This window comes from Staurois parvus, unplaced genomic scaffold, assembly GCF_062004578.1.
Source record: "Staurois parvus isolate SC_StPar_1 unplaced genomic scaffold, SC_StPar_1.0 ptg002102l, whole genome shotgun sequence".
NCBI classification, from domain to species: Eukaryota; Metazoa; Chordata; class Amphibia; order Anura; family Ranidae; genus Staurois; species Staurois parvus.
This window is the reverse complement of record NW_028319898.1, coordinates 2967-29880: the sequence shown is the minus strand read 5'-3', so window position 1 is coordinate 29880 and position 26914 is coordinate 2967. Positions and strand designations below refer to the sequence as shown.

The following is a 26914-nucleotide window of genomic DNA, read 5'->3' as shown; positions in this document are numbered from 1 at the left end:
AGGAGGTCCCGATTCCTCTATATAGATCTTTATATCACTACAGGGGTCACCGGCAGGAGGAAGGAGGTCCTGATTCCTCTATATAGATCTTTATATCACTAGAGGGGTCACCGGCAGGAGGAAGGAGGTCCTGATTCCTCTATATAGATCTTTATTTCACTAGAGCGGTCACTGGCAGGAGGAAAGAGGTCCCGATTCCTCAGAGCGAGTGTGAGAGGGCCTAGTTGATGGAGAGTGTGATGAGGCTGAAGTAATATGGGTGGAACTGCACATGGGGGGCGGTACTACAAAGGTCATCATTGGAGTTTGTTATAGGCCTCCCAGTGTTATTGAGGAGGTGGAGACTCAGCTCCTCCCACAGATGGAAAGTGCTGCAAGGGCTGGGACAGTGATAATAATGGGGGATGGTAACTAGCCGGAAAATGACTGCAGTAATGGTACTGCAGGAACAGTTAAAGGGCAAAAATGTATAAACCTACTACAGGACAATTTTATGGTACAGTTCATAGTGGCCCCAACTAGGAATGATGCTCTGCTGGACCTGGTCATAGTGGCCCCAACTAGGAATGATGCTCTGCTGGACCTGGTCATCTCCAACCATGCAGAGCTTATTACTAATGTCCATATAAAAGAACATCTGGGTAGCCGTGACCATAACATGATTTCATTTGTTAGCTGTAAACAGCGAGCACATACGGGAAAAATAAAAACACTCAACTTTAAGAGAGCTAATTCTCCAAGGCTGAGAGCTGCTCTCCAAGACTTAGACTGGGAGGAATATTGGCATGGATGAACACAACACAGAAATGGGAGTTCTTCACAAAGACTGTATGTGACCACACTGCAGAATATATCCCCGTGGGCACCAAGTATAAAAGGCTACAAATCCAACCTCTGTGTCTTCCGGCCAAAGTGACAAAAGCCATAGATAAGAAGAAAAGAGCTTTTATTACAGATAACAATGAAGGAACGCCATCATCGTTTACACATTACAGAGAATAGAACAGAAGATGCAGAAAGGAAATAAAGGCACAAAAACTGAAAACAAACCACAGAAAGATATCAGGACCACCCCAAAACATTCCTCCAATCTATGAATAGTAGAAAGGTCCAGTCTCAGCATGTAGGCCCTTTACAGAACCATCTAGAGGGGGGGGAGAAAGAGAAGGACAATGTATGAAATCCCTTCTTCAGCTCTGTGTATACAAAGGAGCATGGGGGGGCTCTTGTCCATAATGGGGGATGGTATTGACACCCCCAGATGATCCACATTGGCTCACAATTGATATGATCCAGAAATATTATAGAATAGAATAGAGGTGAATAAAGCCCATGGACTGGATGGCATACACCCACGGGGCCTTACAGAATTCAGCTCTGTCATCTCACAGCCATTGTTTCTCATTTTTAGGGCTCTTTAACCATTAGCCACCCGGCCAATGGCCGTTTGGTGGCTTCAAAAGTGCTTCTGCATTCCGGGGTGGACGCCATTTGGCGTGCTCCCGCACATGCGCAGTTTGCGCTAATGCAGAGCGGCGCAGCGGCGCAATCTGTCACCGGCCGTGTACCTCGGACACGGCCGATGACAGATCTGAGTACCGGCCCCGTTGCCGGTACCATGTGACCTGCTGTGACCAATCACAGCAGGTCACATGACAGTTGTATACAATGGATGGCTTCATTCATGCCATTCATTGTATACTAGTGCCTAGCTGTGAATGGTCACAGCAGGTCACATGCACATGTCATGTGATTTGCTGTGACCAAATCACAGCTAAGCACAAAAAAAAAAAAAGCTGAATGAATCCATTTCATTCAGGTAAATGCTTGCTGAGAGGAAAGTAATTCTTTGCTATAAGCAAATTGTGTAAAAAAAAAAAAATACTGATCACTTCCCCAAAGTAGTACAATGTTACTATGGTAACATTGTACTACTTTGGTCATAGTAAAATATGAAAAAAAAATCTTAAAAAAAAATTAAAAAAAGTAATACAAAATTAAAAATAATAAAAAAAAAATAAAAAAATAAAAAAAATATATATATTTATATTTTTTTCATCCTGTCACCAGTCAGTGTCCCTGATCACCGCCGTGCCAGTTATATGATGACGCTGTACTGCACTGGTGACAGTATGTAAAAAAAAAAAAATAGTGAAAATAATTTTTTAAATTTTTTCATTTTCCGAAAAATTATGACAAAAAAAATACAACTTCAAAAAACTCGCCATGCCTCTTATGAAGTACGTCGGACTGTCTACTCTGCAAAAAGGGGTCATTTGGGGGATATCTGTACTGTTCTGATATTTGGGGGATATCTGTACTATTCTGACATTTGGGAGATATCTGTCCTGTCCTGACATTTGGGGGGATATCTGTACCGTCCTGACATTTGGGGGGATATCTGTCCTGTCCTGACATTTGGGGGATATCCGTACTGTCCTGACATTTGGGGGATATCTGTACCGTCCTGACATTTGGGGGGATATCTGTACCGTCCTGACATTTGGGGGGATATCTGTCCTGTCCTGACATTTGGGGGATATCCGTACTGTCCTGACATTTGGGGGATATCCGTACTGTCCTGACATTTGGGGGATATCCGTACTGTCCTGACATTTGGGGGATATCTGTCCCGTCCTGACATTTGGGGGATATCTGTCCCGTCCTGACATTTGGGGGATATCTGTACCGTCCTGACATTTGGGGGATATCCGTACTGTCCTGACATTTGGGGGATATCTGTACTGTTCTGACATTTGGGGGATATCTGTACCGTCCTGACATTTGGGGGATATCTGTCCCGTCCTGACATTTGGGGGATATCTGTACCGTTCTGACATTTGGGGGATATCTGTACTGTCCTGACATTTGGGGGATATCTGTCCCGTCCTGACATTTGGGGATATCTGTACTGTGCTGACATTTGGGGATATCTGTAGTATTCTGACATTCTTGGACCTCAAGAAATTAGATTGGCTGTCAGTACTTCAGGATTGATCAATTTTCAGATCTATCCCATAGTTTGTGAACTCTATAACTTTCCTACAGATAAATAATACATCTAATTTGGGTTATTTTCCCCAAAGACATGGAGCAGAATACATCTCGGCCTAAATTTATAAAGAACAATTATTTATTTGTAAACTTTTATAACAGAAACAAAGAAAAATGTGGTTTTTTTTCAACATTTTTGGTCTTTTTTTGTTAATTTAGCAAAAAATAAAAAACCCCAGCGGTGATTAAATACCACCAAAAGAAAGCTCTAGTTGTGTGAAGAAAATGATAACATTTTAGTTTGGGTACAATGTTGTATGACCGCGCAATTGTCATTCAAAGTGTGAGAGCGCTGAAACCTGAAAAATGGCCTGGGGGCAGGAAGGGGGGTAAAATTGCTTGGTATTCAAATGGTTAATGACTGGCATAGTACCACGGGATTGGTGTAAGGCCAATGTGGGGCCAATATTTACAAAAGGGGACAAAATCTTTCCCAAGTAATTATAGAGCTGTTAGTTTCACTTCTATAGTTGGGAAGATACTGGAGAGTTTAATAAAAGACCACAGAGAGGAGTTCTTGCTGGAAAAAAATATTGTAACAGACAGCATGGAGTCATGAAAGACAGAAGTTGTCACACAAATCTGATTTCTTTTTATGAGGAGGTGAGCAAAACCTTGGACAGAGGGGTGGTGGTGGATGTGGTATACTTGGACAGAGGGGTGGCTGTGGATGTGGTACACTTGGACAGAGGGGTGGCGGTGGATGTGGTATACTTGGACAGAGGGGTGGCGGTGGATGTGGTATACTTGGACAGAGGGGTGGCGGTGGATGTGGTATACTTGGACAGAGGGATGGCGGTGGACGTGGTATACTTGGACAGAGGGGTGGCGGTGGACGTGATATACTTGGACAGAGGGGTGGCTGTGGATGTGGTATATTTGGACAGAGGGGTGGCGGTGGACGTGGTATACTTGGACAGAGGGGTGACTGTGGACGTGGTATACTTGGATAGAGGGATGGTGGTGGATGTGGTATACTTGGACAGAGGGGTGGTGGTGGACGTGGTATACTTGGACAGAGGGGTGACTGTGGACGTGGTATACTTGGATAGAGGGATGGTGGTGGATGTGGTATACTTGGACAGAGGGGTGGCGGTGGACGTGATATACTTGGACAGAGGGGTGGCTGTGGATGTGGTATATTTGGACAGAGGGGTGGCGGTGGACGTGGTATACTTGGACAGAGGGGTGGCGGTGGACGTGGTATACTTGGACAGAGGGGTGGCGGTGGACGTGGTATACTTGGACAGAGGGGTGGTGGTGGACGTGGTATACTTGGACAGAGGGGAGGCTGTGGACGTGGTATACTTGGGCAGAAGGGTGGCGGTGGACGTGGTATACTTGGACAGAGGGGTGGCGGTGGACGTGGTATACTTGGACAGAGGGGGGGCGGTGGACGTGGTATACTTGGACAGAGGGGTGGCGGTGGACATGGTATACTTGGATAGAGGGATGGTGGTGGATGTGGTATACTTGGACAGAGGGGTGGCAGTGGACGTGGTATACTTGGACAGAGGGGTGGCTGTGGATGTGGTATATTTGGACAGAGGGGTGGCGGTGGACGTGGTATACTTGGACAGAGGGGTGACTGTGGACGTGGTATACTTGGATAGAGGGATGGTGGTGGATGTGGTATACTTGGACAGAGGGGTGGTGGTGGACGTGGTATACTTGGACAGAGGGGTGACTGTGGACGTGGTATACTTGGATAGAGGGATGGTGGTGGATGTGGTATACTTGGACAGAGGGGTGGCGGTGGACGTGATATACTTGGACAGAGGGGTGGCTGTGGATGTGGTATATTTGGACAGAGGGGTGGCGGTGGACGTGGTATACTTGGACAGAGGGGTGGCGGTGGACGTGGTATACTTGGACAGAGGGGTGGCGGTGGACGTGGTATACTTGGACAGAGGGGTGGTGGTGGACGTGGTATACTTGGACAGAGGGGAGGCTGTGGACGTGGTATACTTGGGCAGAAGGGTGGCGGTGGACGTGGTATACTTGGACAGAGGGGTGGCGGTGGACGTGGTATACTTGGACAGAGGGGGGGCGGTGGACGTGGTATACTTGGACAGAGGGGTGGCGGTGGACATGGTATACTTGGATAGAGGGATGGTGGTGGATGTGGTATACTTGGACAGAGGGGTGGCAGTGGACGTGGTATACTTGGACAGAGGGGTGGCTGTGGATGTGGTATATTTGGACAGAGGGGTGGCGGTGGACGTGGTATACTTGGACAGAGGGGTGACTGTGGACGTGGTATACTTGGATAGAGGGATGGTGGTGGATGTGGTATACTTGGACAGAGGGGTGGCGGTGGACGTGATATACTTGGACAGAGGGGTGGCTGTGGACATGGTATATTTGGACAGAGGGGTGGCGGTGGACGTGGTATATTTGGACAGAGGGGTGGCGGTGGATGTGGTATACTTGGACAGAGGGGAGGCTGTGGACGTGGTATACTTGGACAGAGGGGGGGCGGTGGACGTGGTATACTTGGACAGAGGGGGGGCGGTGGACGTGGTATACTTGGACAGAGGGGTGGCGGTGGACGTGGTATACTTGGACAGAGGGGTGGCGGTGGACGTGGTATACTTGGACAGAGGGGTGGCGGTGGACGTGGTATACTTGGACAGAGGGGTGGCGGTGGACGTGGTATACTTGGACAGAGGGGTGGCGGTGGACGTGATATACTTGGACAGATGGGTGGCTGTGGATGTGGTATATTTGGACAGAGGGGTGGCGGTGGACGTGGTATACTTGGACAGAGGGGTGACTGTGGACGTGGTATACTTGGACAGAGGGGTGGCTGTGGACATGGTATACTTGGACAGAGGGGTGGCGGTGGACGTGTTATACTTGGACAGAGGGGTGGCTGTGGACGTGGTATACTTGGACAGAGGGGTGGCGGTGGACGTGTTATACTTGGACAGAGGGGTGGCGGTGGACGTGGTATACGTGGATTTTGCAAAAGTGTTTGACACAGTTCCCCACACACGGCTAATCTGTAAGGTAAAGTCTATGGGCTCGAAAAATCTGAATGTAAATGGATAGAAAACTGGATAAAAGATTGTATTCAGAGAGTAGTGGTTAATGATTCATACTCTGAATGGTCTGGGGGGTCAGTGGGGTAACCCAAGGTTCAGTGTTATTAGTTGGATATAAACTGATACCTGTATATTGGGAGGGTTGGGAGCCGGGCCCCGTAATATACTGACACCAGTCTTTTTCACCTCCAGTATTGGATTAAGGTTTGAAGGAACCTCCATACACCATTCCAGAGCCAAGGGCTCTCCAGCGCCCCAATACCCAGGAGGATTTGTGGTAATGGTGGATAGGTTACAGGTAAAGGGGTCCGGAATGAGGGAATCCAACTGAGCACCTGCTGCATACTACATTGGGATGGGGGTCTTTCTTGCACTCTGATTGGACAATCACTTCACTCATCGGAGACACATTATAACATATTACACCGAGGAGAGATGAACATTTATATGTGACTTTTACTTGACCATATATAGACATAAGCCCGCCCACCATGGGACAACCTATGAAAACAGGGACCACAGTGTGTCAGAGGCTCTAGAATCACAGCACAGGGGCCCCAGTTTGGATTCCAGCCTGAGCTGGATGGGAGGTGATCCCTATAATACAATATAAAGAACGCTCCGGCTGTGACGGCGTCTTCATGACCAGAACTCATCATATACAACAACATAGAAGAAGGAGGGAATCAGAATATCTTATTGGATATTTTATTGGTTGTTCAAGAAAAAAAAGTCGCCTTTTCTTTCCGGAAATGTCCGCAACGATGAAGAACCTGCGGGAGGAGAAGAAAGGAGTCACTAAAATATGAAATATCAGAAGTCAAACACTGCGCTACTGCTATGTCAGAGCTACTAGGGGGGTATATAGAAGACCGATCACACTACTCGGATCCGTACAGAATAATCGATCAGACTCATGACATGTGACTTGTGTGACGTATAGTCAAGAAATATGTCTTCTGGAGTTTCGATAAATGTCGCATTGTCAAGGTTACCTACATCAGTCATATTGTCTTCTCACCTCCAATGGTGTCCCCAAGACCAACACCACTTCCTGTTCACCTACGGGTACCTCTATATGTTCAATATCCTAATGTAGCCCCATGGGAGGCCATGGTCATAGAGTTCCTTCTGTTTATTGAGTGATTGGAGCTACTATGGATTAATCACTAGATATCTGAGCTTCTGAAGCTTCTGCCTGATCGCATCGGGGAAGAGGTGGGTTCTTCTTCTCACAAAAAGCGGGAAGGTTTTGCACTGGCCCTGTGCTATCAATGATCAGCAGGGGTGTCTCATTCCATCCTTTCCATTGACTGAAGGCCACCACTGCTGGAAGCTGCCTAGCTATCCACAGCCACCCTCAGAAATACATGTCAGCTGTTCAGATGGTTCCTGTGTGTCCTCCTGGCAAAATGGTCTAGGTATGGAGGTCCTTTAAATGGAGGGGGGATCAGTCACGTCATGCTGGGGGATCCCCTCTCATTTCCTGTCCTGGTGACAAAACGGGAATCTCCCCAGTGGGGACACCAAAAGCAATAGGAACCTTCCAGAAGATCCAGCTCCATCCAAAACCTGGACAAGAGCTAGAGGTGGGCTTGAAATGTGAAAATACAGCAGACTGATCAATAAAAGGGTTGGAGGCTTTCCTCGAAATCCATGGCCATGGTGATCCGGGATTATTTGGAAGGAATGAGATCTATATTATGGTGAAGGGGAGTGTACGCTATCTGATGGTATTTAGGAAGTGAGTAATCCTCTTGGATAGTCTAATCTCTGGAAGTAGACAGGTCCTCTTGTATGTAGTATGGGTCCCTGATCTCACAGGTATGTACATTGTAGATACTGATGATGAGGCTCCTCCCACAAACAAGAACCTAGCCAATCAGTGGCCTGGGGGGCTATTGCCTGTAGTACTGACCTGCCAGCACTGTCTGTGATGGTACAGCAGAGCCGATCCCCAGTGGTATGTACAGTCCTGTCCAACGATTTTATTTGTTCCTCTGCCTTGACAGAAATCAGCAGCTTCAAGTCGATCTGAAATAAAAACCCTTTTTATAGATTGAGCGGACTTTTTCCTGTTGTCCTCAAGACAGGAAATAATGGGAAATACATTATAGACTTGTCTCTGAACCAGGTGTTGGGGGGCGAGGGGGGGGGGCAGGGGGTCCTTTTACTTTGTGAGCTTTCCTGGTGTATCCTGAGCCAATAAGCCAATCATTCTATTTTATCCAAATGTAATGGCACCTCTGGAGACTCCATATTGGAACTGCTGGATACCCCATATTGGCACCACTGGAGACCCTATTCTGGCACCTCTGGAGACACCACACTGGCACCTCTGGAGACAGCATACTGGGGACCCCATACTGGCACCTCTGGAGACACCACACTGGCACCTCTGGAGACAGCATACTGGGGACCCCATACTGGTACCTCTGGAGAACCCATACTGGAGACCCCACACTGGCACCTCTGAAGATAACATACTGGTGACCCCATATTGGCACCCCTGGAGACAACATACTAGTGACCCCATACTGGCACCTCTGGAGACACCACACTGGCAACCCCATACTGGTACCTCTGGAGACAACATACTGGCAACCCCATACTTACACCTCTGGAAACCCCTCTCACTGGCACTGCTGGAGACCCCACACTGGCACCGCTGGAGACCCTACACTGGCATCTCTGGCAACCATATACTGGCACCTCTAGGCACCCCATACTGGCATCCAATACTGACACCTCTGGTGACCCTGTACTGACACCTCTGGAGACCCCATACTGGCACCTCTGGTGACCCTGTACTGACACCTCTGGAGACACCATACTGGCACCTCTGGAGACACCACACTGACAAACCCCATACTGGCACCTCTGGCAACACCACACTGATAACTCCAATACTGGCCCATCTGAAGACACCACACTGGCACCTCTGGAGACCCCATACTGGGGACGCCACACTGGCTCCTCTGGCAACCTCATACTGGCACCTCTGCAGACCTCCCCCCTCCGCCCCCCATACTGGCACCTTTAGAGACATCACACTGGGACCTCTGGAGACCCCATACTGGCACCTCTTGCCACCCCCATACTGGCAGCTCTGAAGATCCCAAGTGAGAACATCTGGCGACCCTATACTGATACCTCTGAAAATACCATACATACACCTATGGAGTCATTATACTAGAACGTGGAAAAACTCCATATCAGCATTTTTGTAGACACCATACCAACACCTCTGGAGACTCCTCTTTGGCGCTTCATAGAGAACTCATACTGGCACCTCTGGCCACCCTATACCAATACCTCTGAAGATCACATACCTCCATCTCTGGAAACCCCATGCTGGCACCCATGTAGATCCCATAATGGCACCTCTGTAGACCCCATACATTCTGTGTGGTCATCAGGATTGGAAGTGGGAATAAATCTCCCCAGCAGGAGCAAGGATCAGAAACAGGTTAAGCCAGAATGGGGTCTTAGGCAAGATAGAAGAATTGGTCCCCCATGTCTTCAACTGAGACTGTTATGGACTGCAGTGGGCACAAAGCCAACCCAACATCCATATGGGAATGGCCCCTTCCTCTCAGACATCAACTGCCTTCAAGTTCATGCTCCCTTGGGAAGATACAGGACAGTACGTAGATTTCACCAGTTATGCTCCACTCCTGGTTTACTGCAGGTTCATGAAAGCTCAGGCTGAGGACAACCAGCAGACCCTAGATTCATGCCTAGGTTGCCTTAGGAATTGCCAGAGACAGAAATAGAAAAAAAACGAACGTGTTCATCTTTCTAAAGGCCTTCTCTATATGTGATTGTATGTGAACACAAGAAAGCCATGATATACTGTACATAGTGTGTGATTGAGCTTTCCTGATCCTCCCTATCAGCACACCTCCACCAGGCAGGTCTGACCAAAAACTACACAAAGGCAGACACCAGAGAAAGCATTTAACAACCAGTCAACAAAATACGTATTGCAGTGAAAATATGGAAATCTGGTAAAGCAAGGAGATAAAATAATGACATCAAAACTCACTTTCAGATATCCCCTCCATTACTGGTGGTGGAAGCAGAGAGCGGAGATGGCAGGAATCCTTAATCCTCCCACATGGGACGGGTGGCACAAGAGCTTCTCTAGGCCTATCTCTCCGAATGTCTCCTGCTGGGACTCTCACATTCTGCATATGGTGTCACTGGCTGTCAGCCATATTGTGCAAAACTAGAAATACAAATCGTAATGTGTCACACACCTGAAGATGAGGACTCAGAGAGGACAATTTATCAAACACTTACCGAAAAGTCATCCAACGGTTTCTTCATATGAGGTGCGTATTACAGATGAGTTGGTTGGTCTTTCTGCAGCCGGGGGAAGGAGACTCTTGAGGATGTCAATCAGATGCAGGTACAATATGTAGCCTTCCCGTCCAAATATAAGAATGCTCCGAGCTTGTAAAATCGCATTTTTTCGCTGTTTTGATTCGGTGTGATTCGGTATCGCTGTGAGCTGGTAGGTCCCTAAACTTAGCATGGTGGGGGAGGGGTGTCACTGCAACCGCGTAGGCAGGCTTGGCAATCAGATAAGGTTTTACAACCCCATCATTCGCTACCTCCAAGTCTTGGCCAGTTGTGTCTACTGGTGCCTCACAGACATCAGATTGTCAACCAACCCAGCCAAAAACTGGGTCAGCTAGGAAGGGCCAATCTAATGTCCATCCAATGAAGCTAATGCTGAGAGGACCATCATCCTTCAACATTGTGTCAACATTTTCTTAATATCTTAGTACCTTAAAACTGACCTCTGACCCCACAATACCTCCATCCTGATCCTTGGCCTTCATCAGGGCTATTGTAGCACAAATGCCTTTTTGGAGTCAGAAGTCATGTGACTCCTGCCATGATGGCGGTCATGTGATCATTAGGAGTCAGCTTTTTTATAATATGTATCTGCCTTTTTTTTAGTTTTACAATATTTTTTTATTTCTGTTTATTGAGAGACATCAAATTATTGGCTTCTCGGATGACAGGTCCACTTTTATACAGCATTTCAAGCTTTCGGAGCAATTATTCGATGTTCGCAAACTCAACCGTGTCGGTGTTTCATAATTTTAAATTTTAAATAATTTTTAAATATTGTTTTCTTTGATGGTCCTGGCATGATCGGCGCTCATATTTTAAGTGGTTAGTATTAGGAGGAGAAATCGGGATCAGGGAAAAACACGCAGACAAGGACAGACAGGGACAGAGGACAAGACAACAGACAGGAGAACAACAGAGGATACATTGTACAAACCCAACAATGGCTGCCCTGGATGACCTGCCATGAAATGTGCCATAACCCAACAATGGCTGCCCTGGATGACCTGCCATGAAATGTGCCATAACCCAACAATGGCTGCTTTGGGTGACCCACCATATAATGTGCCATAACCCAACAATGGCTGCTTTGGGTGATCCGCCATATAATGTGGCATAACCCAGCTTTGGGTGATCCGCCATATAATGTGGCATAACCCAACAATGGCTGCTCTGGGTGACCTGCCATATCATGTGCCATAACCCAACAATGGCTGCTCTCAATGACCAGCCATAAAATGTGCCATAACCCAACAATGGCTACTCTGGGTGACCAGTCATAGAATGTTCCAAAACCCAACAATGGCTGCTCTGGGTGACCAGTCATAGAATGCACCAAAACCCAACAATGGCTGCTCTGGGTGACCAGTCATAAAATGTGCCAAAACCCAACAATGGCTGCTCTGGGTGACCAGTCATAGAATATGCCAAAACCCAACAATGGCTGCTCTGGGTGACCAGTCATAGAATGTTCCAAAACCCAACAATGGCTGCTCTGGGTGACCAGTCATAGAATGCACCAAAACCCAACAATGGCTGCTCTGGGTGACCAGTCATAAAATGTGCCAAAACCCAACAATGGCTGCTCTGGGTGACCAGCCATAGAATGCACCAAAACCCAACAATGGCTGCTCTGGGTGACCAGCCATAGAATGTGCCAAAACCCAACAATGGCTGCTCTGGGTAACCATCATATAATGTGCCATAACCCAAAAGCCAATGAAGAGTACCTGTCTCTTATCCTATTCATTACATGCAGCCAATCAGAGCTGATGTCTCTGAACCCCACCCCAGTGTCAGTGTTTTGTCCATCTACAAACTTTCATAAAAGTTCTTCGGGTGATCTGTTGAGGAGGTAAGCCAATGAAAACTTTGAACTGCCCCAGACCTGGCCAATTTGTAGGGAGCCAAATATAACCCTATATTGGCCAAGTGACCAGTTGACACCCCTTTACCCCATAAAAGTGAACTGTAGAAGAGATTTGAACTACATTACCCCAATACCAAAAGAACTTAGTGCTGGGGGCCTAGCAGGACTGTTTTTTTGCACCCATTTGTTGGCAGTCTTTAAACAGAGCAGCCTGTGTGCCCACTGACAGTTGGGCTTGGCTCTTACTGTTGTGCGTTACCTTTCGTCTTCAGGTCTAGTTGGAGTTCTGTGACCCCCATGCTGAAAGACTGTGATTCCTTACACTGTGGAGAGAAGTGAAAGGAATAAATCATCACTGGGGAAGGGGGAAATACACAGAGCATGGATTTTCAGCATTACATCCGAGTGGCAGGACATGGCCCCCAATATATCTCATAGAGACACTGACAGTGCGGCGCACCAAATACCATAGACTGGGGTCAGCCAGCCCTTACAATCGATCCTATAGAGACTCTGATGAGGTAAACATAAAATGGGGTCAGCCAGCTCCTACAATGGATCTTAGAGGCAATGACACAGTGAACTCCATAGGTCAGGGTCAGCCAACACCTACAATCAATTCTATAGAGGTTGTGATGCAGTGAACTCCATAGACTAGGGTCAGCCGCCCCCTACAATGAATCTTATAGAGGTTCTGATGCAGTGAACTCCATAGACTAGGGTCAGCCACCACCTACAATGAATCTTATAGAGGTTCTGATGCAGTGAACTCCATAGACTAGGGTCAGCCACCACCTACAATGAATCTTATAGAGGTTGTGATGCAGTGAACTCCATAGACTAGGGTCAGCCACCCCCTACAATGAATCTTATAGAGGTTCTGATGCAGTGAACTCCATAGACTAGGGTCAGCCACCCCCTACAATGAATCTTATAGAGGTTCTGATGCAGTGAACTCCATAGACTAGGGTCAGCCGCCCCCGACAATCAATCTTATAGAGGTTCTGATGCAGTGAACTCCATAGACTAGGGTCAGCCACCACCTACAATGAATCTTATAGAGGTTGTGATGCAGTGAACTCCATAGACTAGGGTCAGCCGCCCCCTACAATGAATCTTATAGAGGTTCTGATGCAGTGAACTCCATTGACTAGGGTCAGCCACCCCCTACAATGAATCTTATAGAGGTTCTCATGCAGTGAACTCCATAGACCAGGGTCAGCCACCACCTACAATCAATCTTATAGAGGTTCTGATGCAGTGAACTCCATAGACTAGGGTCAGCCACCACCTACAATCAATCTTATAGAGGTTCTGATGCAGTGAACTCCATAGACTAGGGTCAGCCGCCCCCTACAATGAATCTTATAGAGGTTCTGATGCAGTGAACTCCATAGACTAGGGTCAGCCACCACCTACAATGAATCTTATAGAGGTTCTGATGCAGTGAACTCTATAGACTAGGGCCAACCACCCCCTACAATCAATCTTATAGAGGTTCTGATGCAGTGAACTCCATAGACTAGGGTCAGCCGCCCCCCTACAATGAATCTTATAGAGGTTGTGATGCAGTGAACTCCATTGACTAGGGTCAGCCACCACCTACAATGAATCTTATAGAGGTTCTGATGCAGTGAACTCCATAGACTAGGGTCAGCCACCCCCTACAATGAATCTTATAGAGGTTCTGATGCAGTGAACTCCATAGACTAGGGTCAGCCACCACCTACAATGAATCTTATAGAGGTTCTGATGCAGTGAACTCTATAGACTAGGGCCAACCACCCCCTACAATCAATCTTATAGAGGTTCTGATGCAGTGAACTCCATAGACTAGGGTCAGCCGCCCCCCTACAATGAATCTTATAGAGGTTGTGATGCAGTGAACTCCATTGACTAGGGTCAGCCACCACCTACAATGAATCTTATAGAGGTTCTGATGCAGTGAACTCCATAGACTAGGGTCAGCCACCCCCTACAATGAATCTTATAGAGGTTCTGATGCAGTGAACTCCATAGACTAGGGTCAGCCACCCCCTACAATGAATCTTATAGAGGTTCTGATGCAGTGAACTCCATAGACTAGGGTCAGCCGCCCCCTACAATGAATCTTATAGAGGTTCTGATGCAGTGAACTCCATAGACTAGGGTCAGCCGCCCCCTACAATGAGTCTTATAGAGGTTGTGATGCAGTGAACTCCATTGACTAGGGTCAGCCACCCCCTACAATGAATCTTATAGAGGTTCTGATGCAGTGAACTCCATTGACTAGGGTCAGCCGCCCATACAATGGGTCTTATAGAGACACTGATGAGGTAAATGCCTTAGACTTGGGTCAACCGCCCCCCCAATGGGTCTTATAGAGATACTGACGAGGTGAACGTCATAAACTGGGGTCAGCCGACCCCTACAATGAGTCTTATAGAGGTTCTGATGCAGTAAACGCCATAGACTGGGGTTAGCTGGCCCCTACAATGAGTCTTATATAGAAACTGATGCAGAGAGATCCAGATTGGGGTCAGTCGGCCCCCACAAAAGATCTAATAATGATATTGGCACCCCAAATGCCATTTACTGGGGTCAGTTCGCCCCCCAAGATGAATATTACAAAGATATTAATGCAGTGAGCTCCATAGACTGGGGTCAGCTGGTTCCTACAATGGATCTTATAGAGACATTGATGCAGTAAACACCATAGACTGGGGTCAGCCGACCCCTTCAGTGGATCTAATAATGACATTGGCACCCCAAATGCCATTTGCTGGGGTCAATTCCCGCCCTTATGATGAATCTTATAAAGATATTGATGTAGTGAGCTCCATAGACTGGGGTCAGCTGGTTCCTACAATGGATCTAATAGAGACACTGACATAGAAAGTGCCATGAACTGGGGTCAGGTGGCCCCTGCAATGGTTCTAATAGAGACAATGGTGCAGCAAACGCCTGGACTTGGGTCAGCCTTGTACTGGAGGGAAATGTAGGTGGTTCTGGATAATCTACAGTATTGTTGGGAGGCTTTAAAGTGAAATTGGCAGCTGAAGTTATTTGCAAATCTTCACTTTCCCTGTAAAAAGCTGAGCTTGGCTAGTTTGCCAAATTTTCTCAATCACTGCCCATCAAACTAAAGGACCAACAGGTATTCCAGGTAGGCAGATGGGGGATGGGGCCAAGCTGGAATATAAAAGGGAAATGTCAAGGCTTTAGCCTCCAATCTCTTCAGATTTGCTGATGGCTCTGACATGGAGGTTCTCCTAGAGATGAGGGAACCGGTACTGATAGAAATACGGTCAGGTCCATAAATATTGGGACATGGACACAATTCTAACATTTTTGGCTCTATACACCACAATGGATTTGAAATGAAACAAACAAGATGTGCTTTAACTGCAGACTGTCAGCTTTAATTTGAGGGTATTTACATCCAAATCAGGTGAACGGTGTAGGAATTACAACAGTTTGCATATGTGCCTCCCACTTGTTAAGGGACCAAAAGTAATGGGACAGAATAATAATCATAAATCAAACTTTCACTTTTTAATACTTGGTTGCAAATCCTTTGCAGTCAATGACAGCCTGAAGTGTGGAACGCATAGACATCCCCAGACGCTGGGTGTCATCCCTGGTGATGCTCTGCCAGGCCTCTACTGCAACTGTCTTCAGTTCCTGCTTGTTCTTGGGGCATTTTCCCTTCAGTTTTGTCTTCAGCAAGTGAAATGCTCCATCGGATTCAGGTCAGGTGATTGGCCATTGCAGAACATTCCACTTCTTTGGCTGCTTTTGCAGTCTGCTTTGGGTCATTGTCCATCTGCACTGTGAAGCGTCCAATGAGTTGTGAAGCATTTGGCTGAATATGAGCCGATAATATTCCCGAAACACTTCACAATTCATCCGGCTGCTTCTGTCAGCCGTCACATCATCAATAAATACAAGAGAAGCAGTTCCATTGGCAGCCATACATGCCCACGCCATGACACTACCACCACCATGATCACTGATGAGGTGGTATGCTGAGGACCATGAGCAGTTCCTTCTCCATACTCTTCTCTTCCCATCACTCTGGTACAAGTTGATGTCGGTCTCATCTGTCCATAGGATGTTGTTCCAGAACTGTGAAGGCTTTTTTACATGTCGTTTGGCAAACTCTAATCTGGCCTTCCTGTGTTTGAGGCTCACCAATGGTTTCCATCTTGTGGTGAACCCTCTGTATTCACTCTGGTGAAGTCTTCTCTTGATTGGTGACTTTGACACACATACACCTACCTCCTGGAGGGTGTTCTTGATCCGGCCAACTGTTGTGAAGGGTGTTTTCTTCACCAGGGAAAGAATTCTTCGGTCATCCACCACAGTTGTTTTCCGTGGTCTTCCGGGTCTTTTGGTGTTGCTGAGCTCACCGGTGCGTTCCTTCTTTTTAAGAATTGTTCCAAACAGTTGTTTTGGCCACGCCTAATGTTTTTGCTATCTCTCTGATGGGTTTGTTTTGTTTTTTCAGCCTAATGATGGCTTCACTGATAGTGACAGCTCTTTGGATCTCATCTTGAGAGTTGACAGCAACAGATTCCAAATGCAAATAGCACACTTGAAATGAACTCTGGACCTTTTATCTGCTCATTGTAATTGGGACGAGGGAATAACGCACACCTGGCCATGGAACAGCTGAGAAGCCAATTGTCCCATTACTTTTGGTCCCTTAACAAGTGGGAGGCACATATGCAAATTGTTGTCATTCCTACACCGTTCACCTGATTTGGATGTATATACACTCAAATTAAAGCTGACAGTCTGCAGTTAAAGCTCATCTTGTTCGTTTCATTTCAAATCCATTGTGGTGGTGTATAGAGCCAAAAATGTTAGAACTGTGTCCATGTCCCAATATTTATGGACCTGACTGTATGTATACTGTAATTGCTGACTTCCTTTAGGACATGAAACAAGCATGAGGTCAGAGGTCGGGGTTTCTGCTGTACATACTTGGTCCAGGTCAGTCAGCACAAGGTCAAGGTCTTCTGTCTGTAGCAGTGCAGCTACTCAGGAATTCCCTGTATCTCACTCACCACAGTGCATTGTTCTCCGCTCTTCACACAAAGCCGGGCGTCACAGAACAGAGATATGGTGGTGAAATCCCGGAACTGTGAGGAACTGATCTTCATCCTGACCTCCGCCGAGTTCCCATTCTGTATTATCTGGGTCAAGCTGTCAGTGGCACAACTATAGGCAAGAAAAGGGATACGGTCTCAAGAAACGTTCTGATGGTTCAACAGACAACCCGACAAAATCATCCACACATGCAGTATGGCGTCAGGTCTGTGCTGAGCAGCCTGGAACAGATATGATCACAAGGGGTGGAGCAAATTTCAAAATTTCCATTTCCCCAAAATTTGGGTAAAATTCTAACGACTTTGGACGCATTGCAGTCAATTGACGAGGTGAAACAAATTTGTGTATTCCCTTCTTCACATCTGAAAATGTTAATAAAAGTCCCCCACCCCCAACCCCTGGGACAAATTTTGTGTATTCTAATCTTCGTTATCCTGAAAAGTCCAATCCTGTGCAGTACGCCATCCAAACGTGCCGGCTTTATGGTACACCATGAAGGAGTTATTCATAAGTTGGGTTTTATGGTGGTACTGGTTCTTCTTGGTGTAAAGTTTGGTCTCCACAAATAACAGAACAGCTGAGACCATTAGGCAGGACCATCAGATGGATCGAAATGTGTCCAGTTTAGCTGGGACCAGGCGAATTGTGATCCATCCATGGCCAGTCCTGTTCAAAAGCAGCTTTATGATAGAACATGAAGGCATTATCAATAATTTGGGTTTTTATGATGTTACTTGCTCTTCTGCTATTTTCTGGAGACCAAACTCTAGACCTAGAAGAACCAGTACCACCATAAAAACCCAAATTATTGATAATGCCTTCATGTTTTGCCATAAAGCTGCTTTCAAACAGGACTGGCCATAGGGGGTTGAATATTTGGCTGGGCCCTGCTAAACTGGACAAATTTCGATCCATCTATGGCCAGCCTAATGGTCTCAGCTGTTGTTCTGCCTATTTGTGGAGCCCAAACTTTACACCAAGAAGAACCAGTACCACCATAAAACCCCAAATTATTAATGAGTCCTTCATGTCTTACCATAAAGCTGCTTTTGAACAGGACTGGCCATAGAGGGTCGAATATTCGGCTGTCACTACTGAACCGGCCAAATTTCGATCCATCTATGGCCAGCCTAATGGTCTCAGCTGTTGTTCTGATGATAAAGTGGTTCTAAGGGCTCAGGGTTTTTTCCCTTCATGCATTCTATCCCCCCCCCCCCCCCCCCCAATACTATCCTAAGCCTCCTCTTGACCCAGCGATGTGCACTGGAGTCTCGACTATCCTGGGACTCCCTCTCCTCATTGGCTGAGACAGAAGCGAGAGCCATTGGCTCCCACTTCTGTCAATCACAGCTAGTGAGCCAATGAGAAGAGAGAGGGCGTGGCTCCATGTGCAAATGAACACATGAAGCAGCCGGTGCCTCCACAGCAAGCTGCTTGCTGTGGGGGCACCTGACAAGAAGGAGGGGCCTGGAGCCGGGACACCCAAGAAGAGGAGGATCTGGGCTGCTCTGTGCACAACCACTACACACAGCAGGCAAGCATAGACATGTTTGTTTTTGAAGAGTTAAGCTGCCTGTGGATGGTGACAAGTCAACAGGAGACCGTACTGTCCTGGACAGACCTGGTCTAAGGAGGTAAGGAGGAATGTCAAGGCATAAAGAGGCTGAATTTCTAGGGGCAGTGATGGATCTTAAACCCCATGGAACATATGAAATACATGGAACACACAGCTCCCTACTACATACACTACACATGTTTAGCCTGGTGTTGTAAAAACTCTCCAAGGACATCTCAATGCACCGTTATGGGCAATCAATGGCTGCTACGTGATCCTTGTGTAGCCTACCCCATAGGACACCATGTGTTACATTATATAAAACCCCCTCAGAATGAAAACAATTGGACAAAACCAGCGCAGGTCCTGGTGAGAAGAATAGACTACAAAACCAGCGCAGGTCCTGGTGAGAAGAATAGACTACAAAACCAGCGCAGGTCCTGGTGAGAAGAATAGACTACAAAACCAGCGCAGGTCCTGGTGAGAAGAGTAGACTACAAAACCAGCGCAGGTCCTGGTGAGAAGAGTAGACTACAAAACCAGCGCAGGTCCTGGTGAGAAGAGTAGACTACAAAACCAACGCAGGTCCTGGTGAGAAGAGTAGACTACAAAACCAGCGCAGGTCCTGGTGAGAAGAGTAGACTACAAAACCAGCGCAGGTCCTGGTGAGAAGAGTAGACTACAAAACCAGCGCAGGTCCTGGTGAGAAGAGTAGACTACAAAACCAACGCAGGTCCTGGTGAGAAGAGTAGACTACAAAACCAGCGCAGGTCCTGGTGAGAAGAGTAGACTACAAAACCAGCGCAGGTCCTGGTGAGAAGAGTAGACTACAAAACCAACGCAGGTCCTGGTGAGAAGAGTAGACTACAAAACCAGCGCAGGTCCTGGTGGGAAGAGTAGACTACAAAACCAGCGCAGGTCCTGGTGAGAAGAGTAGACTACAAAACCAGCGCAGGTCCTGGTGAGAAGAGTAGACTACAAAACCAGCGCAGGTCCTGGTGAGAAGAATAGACTACAAAACCAATGCAGGTCCTGGTGAGAAGAGTAGACTACAAAACCAGCGCAGGTCCTGGTGAGAAGAGTAGACTACAAAACCTCAAAGATACAACCTGCACAACGGAGACATTGATGAAACGCGTAAAATGCCTTGGCACCAAAGTGGTGCACTATGGGTAGTTTGTTTGGGTATCCCCTCATCCTTATGAACACCAAAGGACATGAGACTCACCCCTGTGATATTAGATGGAGAGCCTTCGTGTTGCTGCGATTGGCAGTAGGACTGGCAGTGCAGTCCTGTAGTCTCAGAACGTAGTCCCCATCCGTGTAGTAGGCGTACAGCGCCACGTAGATCTCTGACCCCAGGACCATATCATTGGATGTATAGGGAGTCACAAATTGGGGATCTTTGTAGGCCGCCATGGTGAGGGGGTACAGTCCCGTCCCATTCACTCCGGATATCACCACCGTCCTGGAGACAAAAAAAACCATCAGACCGGTGACCACTCTCAGATATCTGTGTCCATCTATCCACCACCTACCACAACCGGCTCTGCCGGAACACCTCCTGCCCCAACCTTTGTCTGGGGATTATGTTCTGATTTCCTGTCGGTTCTCCAGTTGTCACCAGAGGGACAAACCCAGTAAATGTCCTTCAGGACAAAACCCCATTGAGGCTCCCTGTTGGGGACCCCTTAGATCCAGGATCCCTCCCAACATTGTTCTCCCAGCCATTTCTAACACGTATTCCAGTACTTTGCGTAATGTAATGAATTCCTCTAAACAATGTAACGGGTTCCTTACTTGGCGAGGGGGAGTGTCCCTGTAAAGAGCGGGCAGGTGATGTTGAAGCTGATTGGATTGCTGGTAACACTGGAGTTTGCTTGGATATTGATGGTGTTGGTGACGAAGAGTCTGGATCCGTCTTCCTGAAAACAGGACAGAGATGTGAGGAACCAGAGACAGTCATGTTACATTGTATCATCTATGTTACCACCACTGCCCTCACTAGATCAATATTGATATTTCTCATAGAGATTCTGCAGAAAAAACGAGTCACCCTAAACTGATATTAGATGTACGAGGCCACACCCCTTCCCAATAATCCACCAATGGAGGGTCCAATCCAAGAGAGTCAAGTGTCTGATGTTCACCATATGATCCACCACAGAACTCCGATATCAACTTCATCCACCGATCATCTCATCCCACCCACAACAGATAGAGAGATAAGAGAGATACAAAGTAACATTGTTTATAAACATCGATCAGACGGGAGATAGAGAGATACAAAGTAACATTGTTTATAAACATCGATCAGACGGGAGATAGAGATACAAAGTAACATTGTTTATAAACATCGATCAGACGGGAGATAGAGATACAAAGTAACATTGTTTATAAACATCGATCAGACGGGAGATAGAGATACAAAGTAACATTGTTTATAAACATCGATCAGACGGGAGATGGAGATACAAAGTAACATTGTTTATAAACATCGATCAGACATGGATATGTAGCTCAGATGTGAATGTGTAGCTCAGGGGTGGGGGTGGGTGTGTAGCTCAGGGGTGGGGGCGTAGCTCGGGGGTGGGTGTGTAGCTTGGGGGTGGGGGTGTAGCTCGGGGGTGGGTGCGTAGCTCGGGGGTGGGTGTGTAGCTCAGGGGTGGGTGTGTAGCTCGGGGGTGGGGGCGTAGCTCGGGGGTGGGGGTGTAGCTCGGGGTCGGGTGCGTAGCTCGGGGGCGGGTGCGTAGCTCGGGGGCGGGTGCGTAGCTCGGGGGCGGGTGCGTAGCTCGGGGGCGGGTGCGTAGCACGGGGGTGGGGGTGTAGCTCGGGGGTGGGTGTGTAGCTCGGGGGTGGGGGCGTAGCTCAGGGGTGGGTGCGTAGCTCGGGGGTGGGGGCGTAGCTCGGGGGTGGGGGTGTAGCTCGGGGGTGGGTGCGTAGCTCGGGGGTGGGGGTGTAGCTCGGGGGTGGGGGTGTAGCTCAGGGGTGGGTATATAGGTGTCGGTCTGGAATTCGGTTGTATTGCAGATCTATGGTGTGTGACCGGATCTTACCGTGACCGTGTTCCCGCACCAGCTGGACGTGGCTTCAGCTTGCAGACTGAGGACTCTCTGCCCGTTGGTGATGTAGGGGAGAAGGGTGGTGCAGGTCTCTGATGGGTCCCTCAGACGCAGAGATGTGGGGTCATATCCCAGGGAGGAGAGCAGACATTGGCTGACGGTGACCGTCATCGCACTATCGCAGCTCAGCGCGGGGTGGAAATCGGCGACAGCTGCAGAGACAAGGGGGCGCTATGCTTTAGAAACGGACAGAAATTTCCCAGCATGCAGAGCAGCTAACCTATAATTTGCAGTCCCCAATGATGTGAAGGACCCACAATGCAGCCAAAGAATCTCATCTCTGCCCGGATGGGGGTCAGTTTGCAGACAGACAGACAACACAGTACGGACCGCGGGGAAGGGGGAGGGGAGAGTTGGGGGGGGAGGGGAGAGTTGGGGGGGAAGGGGGAGGGGCTTACTCTTCTGCTGGTAAAGGCTGGAATTGCACACACACGCTCCCATGTCGCACACCTCGTCTGTAGCGCAGTCCGACACGCAGATCGGGGTCTCTGTAAGACATGAAATATAAATCTGAGGACAGAATCCCACAGAAGTCATGTATGAAGGATGGAGATGACAGAGGAGGACCCTCACCTGTGCAGCATGAGGAGGCCGGGCTGTAGTATAACCCCCGGGGGCAGCAGAGGGACGGATCGGGGCAGGAAATGTTCACATCCGGGAGACACGAGATGGTCCCTTCCACACAGGAACAACCATTATCCGGGTAACATTCCCCGGAACACGAGGAACAGAGACCAATAGGAGACGAGTCTGGGGGGGTCCAGGAGTCTGAGGAGAGAGAGAGAATATAAACCGCAGACACCTCTATCCCTCCATCCATCTATCCGTCCCTCCATCCATCCCTCCATCCATCCCTCCATCCCTCCATCCGTCTATCCGTCCCTCCATCCATCCATCCCTCCATCCATCTATCCGTCCGTCCATCCATCCCTCCATCCATCTATCCGTCCCTCCATCCATCCATCCATCCCTCCGTCCATCCCTCCATCCATCTATCCGTCCATCCCTCCATCCATCTATCCGTCCATCCCTCCATCCATCCCTCTATCCATCCATCCATCCATCCCTCCATCCATCCATCCACCCATCCATCCATCCATCTATCCGTCCATCCCTCCATCCATCCATCCATCTATCCATCCATCCATCCATCTATCCATCCATCCATCCATCCATTCCTCTATCCATCCATCCATCTGTCCATCCCTCCATCCCTCCATCCATCTGTCCATCCCTCCATCCATCCATCCATCTATCCGTCCATCCATCCATCCATCCCTCTATCCATCCCTCTATCTCTATCTATTATCTATACACAGTGCAGGAAATGTGTATTTGCTCCCCCCTGATGGTGAATGTTCGCCCCTCACACAGAAACGATCGGTCTAACAATGGAATGTTCGCCCCTCACACAGAAACGATCGGTCTAACAATGGAATGTTCTCCCTCACACTGAAACGATCGGTCTAACAATGGAATGTTCGCCCCTCACACAGAAACGATCGGTCTAACAATGGAATGTTCGCCCCTCACACAGAAACGATCGGTCTAACAATGGAATGTTCGCCCCTCACACAGAAACGATCGGTCTAACAATGGAATGTTCGCCCCTCACACAGAAACGATCGGTCTAACAATGGAATGTTCGCCCCTCACACAGAAATGATCGGTCTAACAATGGAATGTTCGCCCCTCACACAGAAACGATCGGTCTAACAATGGAATGTTCGGTGTAACACTGAGAGACAGAATACAACAACAAATTCAGCAGAAATGCGTCTAACAAATGATGACGGATCTGCATGTTCATGAGGGAAAGAAGGATTTGATCCCCTTCACAAAACATGACTTAGTACTTGGTGGCCAATCCCTTGTTGGCCATCACAGAGGTCAGACGTTTCCTGGAGTTGGCCCCCAGGTTCGCACACATCTCAGGAGGGATTTTGGCCCACTCCTCTTGGCAGATCCTCTCCAAGTCATTATGGTTTGGTGACGTTTGGTAACTGGAACTTTCAGCTCCCTCCACAGATTTTCAATCGGATGAAGGTGTAGAGACTGGCTAGGCCACTCCAGGACCTTAATGTGCTTCTTCTTGAGCCGCTCCTTTGTTGCCTTGGCCGTGTGTTTTGGGTCATTGTCATGCTGGAACACCCATCCACCACCCATTTTCAATGCCCTGGCTGAGGGAAGAAGGTTCTCACCCAAGATTTGAGGGTACATTGCCTTGTCCATCGTCCCTTTGATGCGGTGCAGTTGTCCTGTCCCCTTAGCAGAAAAACCCCCCCAAAGCAGAATGTTTCCACCACCATGTTTCACAGTTGGGATGGTGTTCTTGGGGTCATAGGCAGCATTCCTCCTCCAAACACGGCAAGTTGAGTTGATGCCAAAGAGCTGGATTTTGGTCTCCTCTGACCACAACACTTCCCACCAGTCCTCCTCGGCATCATTCAGATGTTCAGTGGCAGACTTCAGACGGGCTGGACATGGGCTTTCTTGAGCAGAGGGACCGTGCGGGCACTGCAGGATTTCAGTCCTTGTCGGCGTAGTGTGTTACCAATTGTTTTCTTGGTGACTGTGGTCCCAGCTGCCTGGAGATCATTGACAAGATCCTCACGTGTAGTTCTGGGATGATTCCTCACTGTTCTCATGATCATTGACACTCCACGAGGTGAGATCTTGCATGGTGCACCAGACCTAGGGAGACTGACACTTGTTTTGTGTTTCTTCCATTTGTGAATGATTGCACCAACTGTTGTCACCTTCTCACCAAGCTGCTTGGCCATAGTTTGGTAGCCCAGTCCAGCCTTGTGTAGGTCTACCATCTTGTCCCTGACATCCTTGGACAGCTCTTTGGTCTTTGCCATGGTGGAGAGTTTGGAATCTGATGGTTTGATGGCTCCTGTGGACAGGTGTCTTTTATACAGGGAACACAATGAGATTAGCAGCACTCCCTTTAAGAGACTGCTTCTAATCTCAGCTTGTTACCTGTATGAGAGACACCTGGGAGCCAGAAATCCTGCTGAATGATAGGGGATCAAATCCTTCTTTCCCTCATGAACATGCAGATCCGTCATCATTTGTTAGACGCATTTCTGCTGAATTTGTTGTTGTATTCTGTCTCTCAGTGTTACACCGAACATTCCATTGTTAGACCGATCATTTCTGTGTGAGGGGCGAACATTCCATTGTTAGACCGATCATTTCTGTGTGAGGGGCGAACATTCCATTGTTAGACCGATCATTTCTGTGTGAGGGGCGAACATTCCATTGTTAGACCGATCGTTTCTGTGTGAGGGGCGAACATTCCATTGTTAGACCGATCGTTTCTGTGTGAGGGGCGAACATTCCATTGTTAGACCGATCGTTTCTGTGTGAGGGGCAAACATTCCATTGTTAGACCGATCATTTCTGTGTGAGGGGCAAACATTCCATTGTTAGACCGATCATTTCTGTGTGAGGGGCGAACATTCCATTGTTAGACCGATCATTTCTGTGTGAGGGGCGAACATTCCATTGTTAGACCGATCATTTCTGTGTGAGGGGGAACATTCCATTGTTAGACCGATCATTTCTGTGTGAGGGGGAACATTCCATTGTTAGACCGATCATTTCTGTGTGAGGGGGAACATTCCATTGTTAGACCGATCATTTCTGTGTGAGGGGCGAACATTCCATTGTTAGACCGATCATTTCTGTGTGAGGGGCGAACATTCCATTGTTAGACCGATCGTTTCTGTGTGAGGGGCGAACATTCCATTGTTAGACCGATCATTTCTGTGTGAGGGGCGAACATTCCATTGTTAGACCGATCATTTCTGTGAGGGGCGAACATTCCATTGTTAGACCGATCGTTTCTGTGTGAGGGGCGAACATTCCATTGTTAGACCGATCATTTCTGTGAGGGGCGAACATTCCATTGTTAGACCGATCGTTTCTGTGTGAGGGGCGAACATTCACCATCAGAGGGGAGCAAATATGCATTTCATCCATTCATCTATCTATCCTCCACCCACCCAGCACCTCACTCACTGCCCACGGATTGCTAACCACTTCCAAAGCAAGATCGACGCAATCCGTAGGGACATCACCGCTGCTCTGACCTCCACCCCACCTACCATCCCTCACACTAAAACCCCCCCAACACTCTCCTCCTTCAACCTCGCTACCACCGAAGAGGTCACTAAGGTCCTCTCAGAAGTCCGCCTCACTACCTGCCCCCTTGACCCCATCCCCTCACAACTCCTCCGGTCACCCTCCTCCTCCATCCTACGATCCCTCACCCACATCTTTAATCTCTCCCTCCCCACTGAAGCACATCACTCCCATACTTTAAAAACCCTCCCTGGACCCCAATGACCCGAACCTCAGACCTCCTCAAAAAACTACACTCCCTCGGCCTCAGAGACTCCGCCCTCTCCTGGCTCTCATCCTACCTGTCACAACGCTCCTTCAGCGTTACCTATAATGCTACCACCTCCCCCTCACTCCCCCTCTCTGTTGGGGTCCCTCAAGGCCCTGTCCTCGGGCCCCTTCTCTTCTCCATCTATACCTCCTCCCTTGGCCAACTCATACACTCTCACGGCTTCAACTACCACCTCTATGCCGACGACACACAAATCTATCTGTCTACCCCCCACCTCACCCCCTCGGTCTCCGCCCCTCACCTCACCCCCTCGGTCTCCACCCCCCACCTCACCCCCTCGGTCTCCGCCCCCCCACCTCACCCCCTCGGTCTCCGCTCCCCACCTCACCCCCTCGGTCTCCACCCCCCACCTCACCCCCTCGGTCTCCGCTCCCCACCTCACCC

The 26914-nt window shown here is 48.3% G+C and overlaps 1 protein-coding gene across 2 annotated transcripts; it reads right to left on the bottom strand.

Annotated features, from left to right (window-relative positions):
• Nucleotides 1-3238: 3238 nt before the first annotated feature.
• On the bottom strand, nt 3239-22906 carry LOC149432805 (pancreatic secretory granule membrane major glycoprotein GP2-like). Of its 2 annotated transcripts, XM_089664926.1 has the most exons (9): nt 22681-22906; nt 22506-22595; nt 22042-22259; nt 20786-20910; nt 20214-20453; nt 17388-17541; nt 10150-12659; nt 8020-8135; nt 6796-6874 (listed from the first exon to the last, which is right to left on the bottom strand). In XM_089664926.1, exons 2-7 carry the CDS (start codon nt 22546-22548, stop codon nt 12579-12581), a joined length of 861 nt encoding a protein of 286 aa, XP_089521052.1. In that variant the 5' UTR covers nt 22549-22595; nt 22681-22906; the 3' UTR covers nt 6796-6874; nt 8020-8135; nt 10150-12578. The 2 variants fall into 2 exon arrangements, with proteins under 2 accessions (XP_089521051.1, XP_089521052.1); XM_089664925.1 differs by lacking the exons at nt 17388-17541; nt 20214-20453; nt 20786-20910; ... (1 more) ...; nt 22506-22595; nt 22681-22906 and having other exon boundaries at nt 3239-6874; nt 10150-12581.
• Nucleotides 22907-26914: the final 4008 nt, after the last annotated feature.